The 12,768-nt window shown below is 41.7% G+C and overlaps 2 protein-coding genes and 1 pseudogene across 2 annotated transcripts in view; 1 reads left to right on the top strand and 2 right to left on the bottom strand.

The window, feature by feature from the left end:
- Nucleotides 1-12,768, top strand: part of LOC121718896 — a 172,851-nt pseudogene that overhangs the window by 31,775 nt on the left and 128,308 nt on the right.
- Nucleotides 1-12,768, bottom strand: part of LOC121719003 (zinc finger protein 3-like) — a 31,702-nt gene that overhangs the window by 8,345 nt on the left and 10,589 nt on the right. The gene's annotated exons all lie outside the window — the stretch shown is intronic.
- On the bottom strand, nucleotides 1,862-3,805 carry LOC121718929 (zinc finger protein 501-like). The gene is given in 3 exon segments (XM_042104373.1): nucleotides 1,862-2,193; nucleotides 2,195-2,979; nucleotides 3,096-3,805. Coding segments are annotated over 3 exon segments (1,263 nt in total). The 5' UTR covers nucleotides 3,352-3,805; the 3' UTR covers nucleotides 1,862-1,971.

Here is a 12,768-nt window from a genome sequence, read left to right as displayed (position 1 = left end):
GTAACATTTGCTCACACTACACTGAAATTCGGGCTGGCTTCCGGAATACTAGGCATGTCAAAATATGACTAAATGATTTAATCATAGATAGATTTCACAGAAATGAGGAGTGTGGGAATGCACAGTGTTTATCACATTGGACAATAATCACGACTCACTATTAACTCATGTGAAACGTGGCAATCGAGGTTATTCTCATAGTCATATCATAAGTAGAAATGTATTAACAAGCTTACCTCTGTAATGCTTCTTCGCGTTTTTGTACCGGTTGGAGTTGACGGATTGGGGCAGAACTTCTTCAGAGTCCGGGGCGTCTTGGAAGGAGTAGGCTACCGGTCTCTTTTCTCTGATGCCTCAGATGAACACGGTTCTTCAGGCTGGTCTCCTTCGTCGTCTGTCCATTTTTTAAACACGGGCATGTCGCGTTCCAACCGTGTTATAAAGTTCTGACAGGACCGACAAATGCGATGCGATTTGTTTGCCGTGTTGTAATCCTATACGGATAACTTGATCGTATATGCATTCACCTTTACTGTTTCTCTCAAAAATGAAGTTTGTGTGTTGAAGAACTCTGTGTATCCTTACATTAATTTTACAACACCTGCAAAAATCGCTCACACTCATCTTCTTCTTCTACTTCTTCCAGCGTGCAGTTGAGTTCTGTTGACATCAACTATGCGTCGCTTAACATACGTCACACACTCCGTTGCTCTGATTGGTTGTAGGTCTATCCAATTGAGTGCAGAGGGATTTTTTTCCCAGGTTCGTTTGAAACACGCCCCATAATCAAAGCTCAATGGAGCAGTATCAGACTCAAATTCTGACTAGAATTGAGTATGACTACGTCAGGCTATCTAAAAACCCTACTGATCGAGATTTATGCTCATTTGGCGTTGCAGAAGCTGTGGCAAATGCATCGGTGGCACTCACTGCAACGGTGTGCAAGTGTTCAGAATCCCTCACTAAATTGTGATGAGAATCCCATTCATTAAAATAGTCAAATCAGTTTTTCTAATATTTAACTCATAGTGTGAACTCTTAAGAGTTGAGCGCTGCCTGAACCTCTTTCCACATTTAATACACAGATATGTCTTTTCTCCTGTGTGGACCTTCTGGTGTTGTATTAGACCAGATCTTTGATTAAAGGCCTTTCCACAGAGCACTGACACGGCTTTTCTCCTGTGTGGATCCTCTGGTGTTTCTTTAGATAAGACATTTGACTAAAGGCCTTTTCACAGTCAGAGCACTGATACGGCTTTTCTCCTGTGTGGATCCTCTGGTGTTTCTTTAGATAAGACATTTGACTAAAGGCCTTTTCACAGTCAGTGCACTGATACGGCTTTTCTCCTGTGTGAATCTTCTGGTGTTCCTTTAGATAAGACCTTTGACTAAAGGCTTTTTCACAGTCAGAGCACTGATACGGCTTTTCTCCTGTGTGAATCTTCTGGTGTCCCTTTAGATAAGACATTTGACTAAAGGCCTTTCCACAGTCAGAGCACTGATATGGCTTTTCTCCTGTGTGAATCCTCTGGTGTTTCCGGAGACGAGAGACAAAACTAAAGGCCTTTTCACAGTCAGAGCACTGATACGGCTTTTTCCCTGTGTGAATCCTCTGGTGTTCCTTTAGATAAGACCTTTGACTAAAGGCCTTTTCACAGTCAGTGCACTGATACAGCTTTTCTCTTGTGTGGATCCTCTGGTGTTTCCGGAGACGAAAGACAAAGCTAAAGGCCTTTCCACAGTCAGAGCACTGATACGGCTTTTCTCCTGTGTGGATCATCTGGTGTTCCTTTAGATAAGACCTTTGACTAAAGGCCTTTCCACAGTCAGAGCACTGATACGGCTTTTCTCCTGTGTGAATCCTCTGGTGTTCCTTTAGATGAGCCCTTCGACCAAAAGCCTTTTCACAGTCAGAGCACTGATGCAGCTTTTCTCCTGTGTGCCCTGTGTGTTTCTCCTTCAGGTGTTTTGTTAGATTAGATCTGTGACTAAAGGCCTTCCCACAGTGAGAGCACCGATACGGCTTTTCTCCTGTATGTGTGCGCTGATGGATTTTGACCTCTGCCTTAGTGTTGAATCTCTTCCCACATGTAGTACACTGATACGGCTTTTCTCCCGTATGTGTGCGTTGATGGGTGTTGACCAGTGACCTAGTCTTGAATCTCTTTCCACAGTCAGAGCACTGATACGGCTTTTCTCCTGTGTGGATCCTCTGGTGTTTCCGGAGACCAGAGACAAAACTAAAGGCCTTTCCACAGTCAGAACACTGATACGGCTTTTCTCCTGTGTGGATCATCTGGTGTTCCTTTAGATGAGACTTTCGACTAAAGGCCTTTTCACAGTCAGAGCACTGATGCAGCTTTTCTCCTGTATGCATTGTCTGGTGTTGCTGGAGAGATGAGAGTTGCCTAAAGGCCTTTCCACAGTTAGAACACTGATACGGCTTTTCTCCTGTATGTGTGCGCTGATGGATGTTCACCGCTGCTCTACTCTTGAAACTCTTTCCACATGTAGCACACTGATACGGCTTTTCTCTTGTATGTGTGCGTTGATGGGAGGTTACCTCTGCTTTACTTTTAAAACTCTTTCCACATGTATTACACTGATAAGGCTTTTCTCCAGTGTGGATCTTCAGGTGTTGTATTAGATTAGACCTTTGACTAAAGGCCTTTCCACAGTCAGAGCACTGATACGGCTTTTCTCCTGTATGTGTGCGCTGATGGGTGTTGACCTCTCCCCTAGTCCTGAAACTCTTCCCACATGTAGTACACGGATGTGGCTTTTCTCCTGTGTGGATCTTCAGGTGTTCCTGGAGATGATAAGATCGACTAAAGGCCTTCCCACATGTAGTACACTGATGTGGCTTTTCTCCTGTGTGGATCTTCAGGTGTGACTTGAGATTACTCTTCCTACAGAAAGTTTTTCCACACTCAGTACAATGATGGGTCTTTCCCGCAGTATGTCTCATCTCATCTGTGTTGATTTATTGATGATTTATAGGAGAAAAAAAAAGAGAAACACTAATTATTAATGTTAATTCAACTTTTTTATATAAGATTCACACTAAAAAAAATAAATAATAATTTGCAACTTACCTGTAGGGTAGGAGTATTTCTGAATATCTTCTCTGAAATTAGAGTCTTCCTCTTTGATTATTGCCATTAGTGGAGGCAGCTGTTCTTCACAGTTAAAGGTTGATATGTGTGTTTCAGTCTTGCAGTCATTATCCAGTTCAGGGTTTTCTTTTACCTTCTGAACTGCAAACAGGTACTCTTGAAGGAAATCATCAAACTCTTCTTTTATCTCATTCACTGGCATGGGCAGTGGTATTGATTCAGTAAATCCTGACATGTCAGACTCCAGATCTGTGATGGGAGAAAAATTCAGTGAAATATTATATCAATTGAAAGATTAAAAAGCAAACAATTGCAAATAAATGTTCTATGTTTAGAGGATGAAATGAAGCATGGGGGAGAAGGAGAAGATTGTTGGTAATGAACAAAGAAAGCTTCCATTATGGATGGGCATGATTAATCGACGATCAATAGTTGATCATTAAGATTTTCTTCGATCACGTTAATTTGTTGTCGATTAAACTAATGCAGGTTGCGTTACATAGTGTCTTGAAGCAATACATTTCACTGTGTGAGAGCAATTAAACATTATACCACCTGGGGACAATATTTGATGCTAGGCTACTCAGTTACCTATGAGTTTCCGTTTTGATTTATGAAGAGTTCACGGTGAAGTGTGGCGTGGGACCATTTTATCGTTTATAAAACGATAACGTTAGTTCACTGCAAACACTGCCATGTAATAATTGCCTACCAGTAGGGCTATCAGTGCACGAGCAATACAAGACATTTTTTCAATTTAACTCGAAAAAAAGAGCTCTTCTTAATATTTTATATAGGGCTTATTCGCAAACACCGCTGTGGCCATATTGTTGATATGACATTCAAGTTCTATAGGCTATTCTATGTGACAATCGCCTGTAGCGTGTAGATTTGAGCTGAGCAGGGCACAGTAGCCTAACGGCTTCATCTCGTCAATATCAAGAGTAGATAAACTTAATCATTGTGGACCCCTATCTAATAGACTCAATAGCATTAAGTAAAGATCCGTCATTATTGTCAGCTGTAACTTACCCCGATATTTATTTATAGCATAACTGTTATGTTACATCGGCACACGTCGCAGCTGAAGGCGTTCAAGTCGCAAGGTCGGCGCACTTTTTTGTTCCACAACATTATGTTTAAACATGCATGATCGCAGAGAATAAAGCTGCATCTCATTGGACTGCAATTGTATCTTGCGTTTGCCTGTTGCTCACAACCTGCTGCCAAGGACTTTGATAAAGTAGTTTAAAGTGGGTTAGCCAGTGATTGTTCTATCTGATAACTTATACAGGAGGACCTATACAACGGTATGGTCTGGATGCCGAAAAGGCTAACATATTTCTCTGTAACATTTCCAAAATCCAAGTGAACAAAACACTATACAAATCAGAATTATCTACTGATATCTTTCTGCGCTGAGTTTGTTCCTAGGGCGCACCATCAAAAAATATATTAACTACTGTAAAATGTTGGCTAACATTGCCTACCTAGCAATGGCATCTATGCAAATGCAATATGTCCAAGGTAATCTACTGTAGGCGACTACATCAGGCTACTGCTGATTCGCATATTGCATAGGGGCAGCGGTCTGCCCTGTCTAAAACGTATTTAACTTAAGCCCACAGAGGACAATATAATATAGTAGGCTATTAATAATACAGATACAATAATGGCGATGGATGTGAGGAGTTGGCTGTATGTTAGCCTTTTTTATCCTATTTAGCCTCTCATTCTCTTCTCGTTTTCTGACCATAGTTGTCAACGTTGAGCATTGAAAATAAGGGAGATTTCCCGGGTTACTCACCCAAAATACAGGGAAATTTCAACATTTGTCTTTCTGTTGCTATCCCTCTGCTGAGAGCAATAATTTGCACTATAAAACTGCTGCACTAACTAAACGAGGTGTGAAGCTAGGTCTAATGAGAAATTATCCGGAGTAAAATGCACTTTAGATCGATTTACGGATGATTGGGAGTACATACGTTGAGTTGACATCAAAATCATGTCATTCGGATGTGTTTTGAGAAAGTTCGATGTTACCGTTTTTAGTCAAAGCTTGTTAGCGTGGAAGTGAGAAGGGCATATTATTTCGCCGCTACAAAACGCTATTTTTATACCTCTTCTACAGTTCCAAACAACATTGCACTTACGTGGTAGTGAGTAGAGGGTCCCTAAAGCCAAACCGTAGTATCCCGAGGTCTTTATGTGGTCGGATAGAGTCCAGAATGAATTTCATCAAGCCAGTTTCCGGAAATGTTGCCATCTTCTGCTTTTGATAGCGGTATGCACGCTACCGCATCGCAGAGAGCTTTAACTGCCACAAGTTATTCTTCTTGTGATAAATATCTTGAGGAAAAACATGCTGTATTTTTGTATTTTCATAGCATTTTTAAATTCATAAAAAGTTAAATAAATAATGAATTTTAATATAGGCCTAGAAATATTAATGATTAATCGAGTCGATCGTTAATTCTCCCGACAATCAACTAAGAAAATTTAATCGAATGCCTATCCCTAGCTTCCATACTTACTTTGGTCTTGCTCAAAATGCCATCAATGCACATAAAATTCACAGCCATTCTCTCTCTCGGATCAGCTTGACAGTCTATTCATTTATTGCATTGCATGTAAATGCAATGGACCATCATCACTGTTTTTCTTATTATCGTCTTTTATTATTCTTCTTCCGACCAAGTTTGACGTTTAATGACACTAAAACCACCGAACCGTTTGACGTCATTCAAACACTCCTACAAAGGCCCTGTAACGGACAATTGTACAATGTATTTTTTTTACATTTGTGAACTTTATACTTTGAGATATTTATGATAAAAGAGCAACAAATTCCCATTGAGTTAACATTGACCGCTGTGGCGGCGACTTTTAGCATTGTGACGTGACCTGCAGCTGAAAGCAATCAACCACTGCAATCTCTCTACCACTGGAGCTGTGAGTCTTCTGAACGTTCGTCTTATTGCCTGCCGTGATCCCACTTTAGGCTACTTGCTCGTAACTGACGGTCCTTCTCTAATTACAGACAAGGTAAGTGGTCCGATTTTTGGCATTTGACTCATTTATGTCGTCAAACATTATGTTGTATGAAATGATAGGTCACAAATAGCCAAACTAACGTTATAACGTTAGGGGAATAGTTAACGTTAGCACCCACCTTATCAGCGTTAATAGGCCTAGCAGCTACTGTATGTTGTCAACTTTAAAGTGACCGTAGGTTTCGATAACGTTAGCTAACGACAATCAAACCTAACATTGCTCCCAGCTAATCACTGACGTTAACGTTACATTTGCTCACTAACCAGCATTAAAGTGCGTTTGTCAGGTTAAAAAAACATTTTTGACAAGTGAAGGGACATGAAGCAAGATAGTAGTGAGTAGTGATTTTTCTTGAAAAATCAACTTTAAATTCAATAGAACAATATTTACAGCTATTTTTATAACTGAATTTATGAACATTCAAGGAAACATTCCAGACACAATGATGACCTCATAAGAGGGAGTCCAGCAAAGTTGGTCAATTAAAAAACACATGGGATAAGGGATCACACAGTAGGTTTTTTTACACTGATGAGGCCAAAAACACGACTTCATTCCAGTATGTCATGCTAGAGCAGTGTTTCTCAAACTTTTTCAGACCAAGGACCACTTAATCAATAAAAAAAAAACCTCACGGACCACCTAGCTAAAAAAAAGAGTAGACCTACTTAAATAGTTATTTACACAATAGGCTTACTCACTGAGCCACGTTGCTTATTTTCTTTGCACCTTGCTTATTGTGTCAGAGGATTCATATGATTTAAACTGGCATAACTTACATAGGCAGCGTTGCAGAACTGTTTGGATTTACATAGAAGTTGGTTCAATATGGTAAACAACTCATCTATATTATATTTTACCACGTCTGCTCGCGGACCACTTGGGATAGCTTGCGGACCACCAGTGGTCCCCGGACCACACTTTGAGAAACACTGTGCTAGAGTCTACTACCTGCCTGACATAAAAATATCCCGATACCTTTTTTCTTTACTGGCAACCATTATTGATCTTAAAAATGTGATATGGGTAAGTAGCAATGCTTGAACATGCCAGTTGTGTCACTTACCATCACATATAGGCCATTATATAGCCTAAACTAAGTAGAATCAGTAAGCAACTCATTAGTCTGTGTTCAGCCAACCATGGGCATATATGCTTTTCTTTAGAGACCTGACTATAAAACCATCAGTGTATATGTGCTACCTCACATATACCACCAGTGTGGTGGTGACCGTGTATTACATTTCGTGTGTGCCTGTCTGTGTGCACATCCTGCCAACCATACATCGCTGACATTAACACTTACATTCATTCCTAAAAACATGTGACCATATCTCAACATATCTGCACATACCCTTGAACCATACGTAGACGTTGATCTGAGATCTACACTGAGACATTCTGAGTATTATATTGTTACAGGAGGACTATGCCGACAACTATATGAAGCATGCATACATTTAAATCATACAATTTGCTGTGACATCTGTGAAACTTAGGTGTGCTGTTAGACCTCTGTTGTTAGACCTGAGATAATCTGAAGAGCTGCATCTTATTCTTCAGTCTATATCACCATCAAATGTGACCTATTACTATTAACTGAGACCTCTAGTTCTTGCTGCCAGTTCAGAATTACCACTGATAAATTCCAACTTCCAAGGGGGATATTTAAAATAGGAGTAATTGGTTATCTGCGCCGCAGAGGGAAGACGTGCGACTTCACTCGACAGTAGGTCCCTGCTATCTACAATAACCTCAAGGGGGTATCGTGGGTCTTAACTGCCTAGGCCTGGGGTTACGTCTGAGAAACGGCTGACGTTGACTAGGTTCTGGGGGTTACCTGCAGGGGGCAACACATAATACAAACTGAAGTTGTTTAACTTGACTAACTAACTGTTAACTTACTATTAACTAACATTAACTGTCAAGTTAACAACACTGATCATTTCAGACTGAGGAAGAGATGCTGCATTTATCCTCCCTTGTCTGTCTTGAGTATTTTCTCACTCAAACTTATGTTCAGAAACACTTTTGAGCACAGAATAACACAAATTAACTTACAGTTGTGCGGTTGCTCTTCAGATGACCCTGTTCCAGCTGTCGCTGTGGCTGCCATTTCTCTGTTTGTATGTGTGTGTCACAGCTGAGCTGACATAATGCATTCTGGGTTCTTCAACCCACCAAGTCACCTCCCAGTGCATCCTTGATAAAACCAACGATTCAAGAACACTTCCGGGAATGTTATGCATTCTTGAGTGAGTGTGAGTTGCTCGGTGAGTTGCACAGTTTTGAAAACGAACGTTAAGGGTTGTTTTAGAACATGTTTGAGTAGCCTACTACAGTATGCCCATTGCCAGCCATCCTGAGAAGTGAAAAGGCGATTCAAAACGAGTCAGAAAAGTCGAGACAGGACCAATCGTCAAAATTTCGGTGTCCACCACTCTAGTTCATCCAAAACAAACCAGAAAAGGGCCTTAAAATGCTAAAAAAAATGAATTTTCCTTTAAACTGCCATATCATGGCAAAAAGTTGTAATAAAATTCACGCAGCTCCATGAGTCAAGGAAAGCGCGAATGAAGTAGCCACTTCTAAATGGGACCCACTACACAGTAGCTTAAAGTGTGTTGCTAAAGCAGCCATAATGAAATGAAGGTGTCATTGTTTAGATACTTCACACACACACGTGCTTTTTAATTTCACAGACTACAACTACCAAGCTGGAATCAAAGCACATCGATTCCCCTCTCACACCCTGCACGCACTTAAAACAAAATAAACATGCATCTCAGTCTCACGCATATATAGGCAAAACTGTATCGGACCGGTGTAACGTTGGTAAATCTTCCATTGCACAGAATGATTTTTGTAGCACGTGCAACAAATGACAGTCGAAAGATACAATTACAGTGCTGCTATCAATTTGCTTGGTATAACCGCATTTATAGTTTTCTACAAATGCAATCAATCAAATTGGCCTCCATCACTCAACCAACGCTAACGGTAACATTACCTAGGTCCTTATCGATATTCCCGGAAGTGTTCAAATAAAATTGATTTCACACAACTAATCAAAGGGCCCACTAGAATAACCTCATCCTCAAAAACTCAAATTGACTTGATATTCACCAACAAACCTGAAAGGGTGACAAAATCCTTTAATATGGTCACTGGTCTGTCTGACCATAACCTCACTCTTATAGCCAGAAAGCTCACTAAATCCCGCTTTCATTTAAAACCTAACACCAAATCTAGTCAGTTAAGAATACCCAAGTGTGATGTTGATGAATTTGACAGGGAAATCAAAAATATTAACTGGGACCAAATCATAACTTGTGTAGATGTGGATAATGACACAAATGTCCTTATGTCCACAATCCAAAACATAACAAAGCGATTCCTCAAGAAAAGCATATCTAAAGGAAATAGTAGATATACCCTCCCTTGGATCTCTAGTGACATAAGGAGATTAATGAAGGAGAGAGATAATGCTTTAAAGCACTCTCTCAAGTCCAACTCATTGACTGACAGGCATATATTTGTGTCCTTGAGAAATAGAGTAATAAAGGTAATTAGGGCAGCTAAATCAAACTTCTTTGTTGACCTCATACGGGACGCTAAGGGTAATCATAAACAAGTCTGGGACTGTCTGCATAAACTAACAGGGAAAGGACATAATAAAGCAACAGAGCAGCTGGAGATCAAAAACAATAGTACATAAGGAACCAGCTGAAATAGTGACTATTCTTAATAGCCATTTTGTCAATTCTGTGAGATTACTGTGCAGTCCCATAAGTGGTCCACTACACTCCTTACCAATTGATGTATCACAGCCAGTCTTCACTCTGACTGAAATTTCTGAACCCAAGGTTAAGTCTATAATTACTTCTATTAAGAACTCCAAATCAAAAGACATATTTGGATTGGATTCCATGTTCTTAAAGAAACATGCTGCCTCCTTCACAGGGCCTGTTACTAAAATCATAAACACCTCTTTTAAAGAGGGAAAATTCCCAAACGACTGGAAGTCAGCCATTGTTGTGCCAGTGTATAAATCAGGAGATACAACTGATATGAATAACTATAGGCCAATTAGTATTTTACCCATCATGTCTAAGATCGCTGAAAAATATGTGGCTGAGCAAATGACTGAGCATCTTAACAGTAGTCCTTTTAAACTGCACCCCATGCAATTGGCTTTAGAGCCAATCACTCCACAGAGACAGCTAATTGTTTCTTTGTGGAAAACATTAAATCAAAATTGGACAAAGGAGGTGTAGTTGGAGCAATTTTCTTAGATTTGAAAAAAGCTTTTGACACGGTCAACCATGAAATACTTATCCACAAGATGTCTTATTTTAATTTCTCATCCAGTGTTACTGACTGGATGAGATCTTACCTGTCAAAGAGAGTTCAGTGTGTGAGAGTTAGTGGTGAGACATCACCACCCCTGAGGAACGAACTTGGTGTACCCCAGGGATCTGTCCTGGGCCCTATTCTGTTCAGCATCTACATAAATGACCTGCCATCAGTGTGCACTGGATGTGAGGTACAGATGTATGCTGATGATACAGTCATATATGTTCATGCAAAAACTAAAGCCCAAGCTGCTGCCAAGCTCAGCGATACAATGGTACATGTACGTAAATGGCTTACTTGCTCTCAGTTGTATCTCAATGTTAAGAAGACAGTTTGTATGTTTTTTAGCAAAAGCAACACTGTATCTCACTGTGAACCCAATGTCTGTGTGTCTGGGGAGGTCATTCAAACAGTTACACAGTTTAAATATCTGGGCATTATTCTTGACTGTACTCTGTCATTTAAACATCAAGTGCTGTACAACTGGAGCAGCTAGCATGCTATCGAGCAGACAGGGCCATTGTAAAGGGAGGTAAATCACGAGGAGGAGGAATCTGTGTTTACATCCGTGACGAATGGTGCCGGGACACTGTAGTAGTATGCAAACACTGCTCACCACTGGCAGAGTTTATGATCATAAAGTGCCGTCCTTTTTACCTGCCAAGGGAAATTACTGCGATTCTGTTAGTCGCAGTATACATCCCGCCTACCAACAACAACAGCGATAAGAACGCGGCTCTCAGTGAACTGTACCAGGCTGTCAGTGAACAACAGACGGCACACCCAGACGGTTTCACCATCTTCACTGGAGATTTTAACCATGCTGATCTTAAAACTGTACTTCCAAAGCTACACCAGCATGTTGATTTTCCAACAAGAGGAGATAACATCCTGGACCTGGTCTACACTACACACAAAGGAGCATACAAAGCCACCCCCCTCCCCCACATTGGACTTTCAGACCACATAACTGTTATGCTAATGCCCGCATACAGACAAAGGGTAAAAGCGAACAAACCGGTTCGTAAGCAGGTAAAAGTGTGGCCTGAGGGAGCCTCCGATGCTCTTCAAGACTGCTTTGACACAACAGACTGGGAAATGTTTAAGCAGGCAGCCACTTACAACAACCGGACAGACATAGAAGAGTATACAGACACTGTAACCTCTTACATCACCAAGTGCATCGATGATGTGACCCACACAAAAGACATCATCACTCGGGCCAACTGGAAGCCATGGCTGACAGGGGATGTCCTCAGGCTGCTGAGGGCCAGAGACAAAGCCTACAGAGCTGGGGATGAAGCTGGCATGAGAACAGCGAGAGCCAACCTGTCCCGTGGCATCAAGGAAGCAAAAAAGGAATACACTCTCAAGATAACCACCCACTTCAAAGACAGCAGGAACGCACAAAGCCTATGGCAGGGCATTCAGGCCCTCACGGACTACAAGCCCGCGCCACAGAGCTGTGAGAGCAACATCCCTCTGCTCAACAACCTGAACCGCTTCTTTGCCCGCTTTGAAGCACAAAACAGCACCTGCCCACAGAAGACCCATCCCCCTCTACATGAGCAGCCCCTGTGCCTCTCTGCCGACAGCGTGAAGAGGACACTTGCTGCTATCAACACCCGTAAGGCAACAGGTCCAGACAACATCCCAGGTCGTGCGCTGAAGGACTGCGCAGGGGAGCTTAAGGATGTCTTCACAGACATCTTTAACACTTCCCTGAAGCAAGCCATCGTCCCATCATGTTTCAAAGCTGCCACCATCATACCTGTGCCGAAGAAAACTGCTCCATCCTGCTTCAATGACTACCGCCCTGTGGCACTGACACCCATCATCATGAAGTGCTTTGAGCGGCTTGTCATGTCACATATCAAAGCCATTCTCCCCCCCACCCTGGACCCCTTCCAGTTTGCATACCGAGCCAAGCGGTCTACAGAGGATGCAATCTGCTCTGCCCTCCACCCAGCCCTCACCCACCTGGAAAAAAGAGACTCATATGTGAGATTGCTGTTTATAGACTTCAGTTCTGCATTCAACACCATAATACCACAACAACTCATCTGCAAACTGGACAAACTGGGACTCAGTACCTACCTCTGCAACTGGCTACTGGACTTCCTCTGTCAGAGGCCCCAAGTAGTACGTGTTGGCAACAATACCTCAAGCAGCATCACACTGAGCACAGGGGCCCCCCAAGGCTGCGTGCTCAGTCCGCTGCTCTTCACCCTGCTGACGCATG

Source organism: Alosa sapidissima, chromosome 9, assembly GCF_018492685.1.
Source record: "Alosa sapidissima isolate fAloSap1 chromosome 9, fAloSap1.pri, whole genome shotgun sequence".
Classification (NCBI taxonomy): Eukaryota; Metazoa; Chordata; class Actinopteri; order Clupeiformes; family Clupeidae; genus Alosa; species Alosa sapidissima.
Note: the sequence above shows the minus strand (reverse complement) of the source record. Positions and strands in the feature narration are given on the sequence as shown.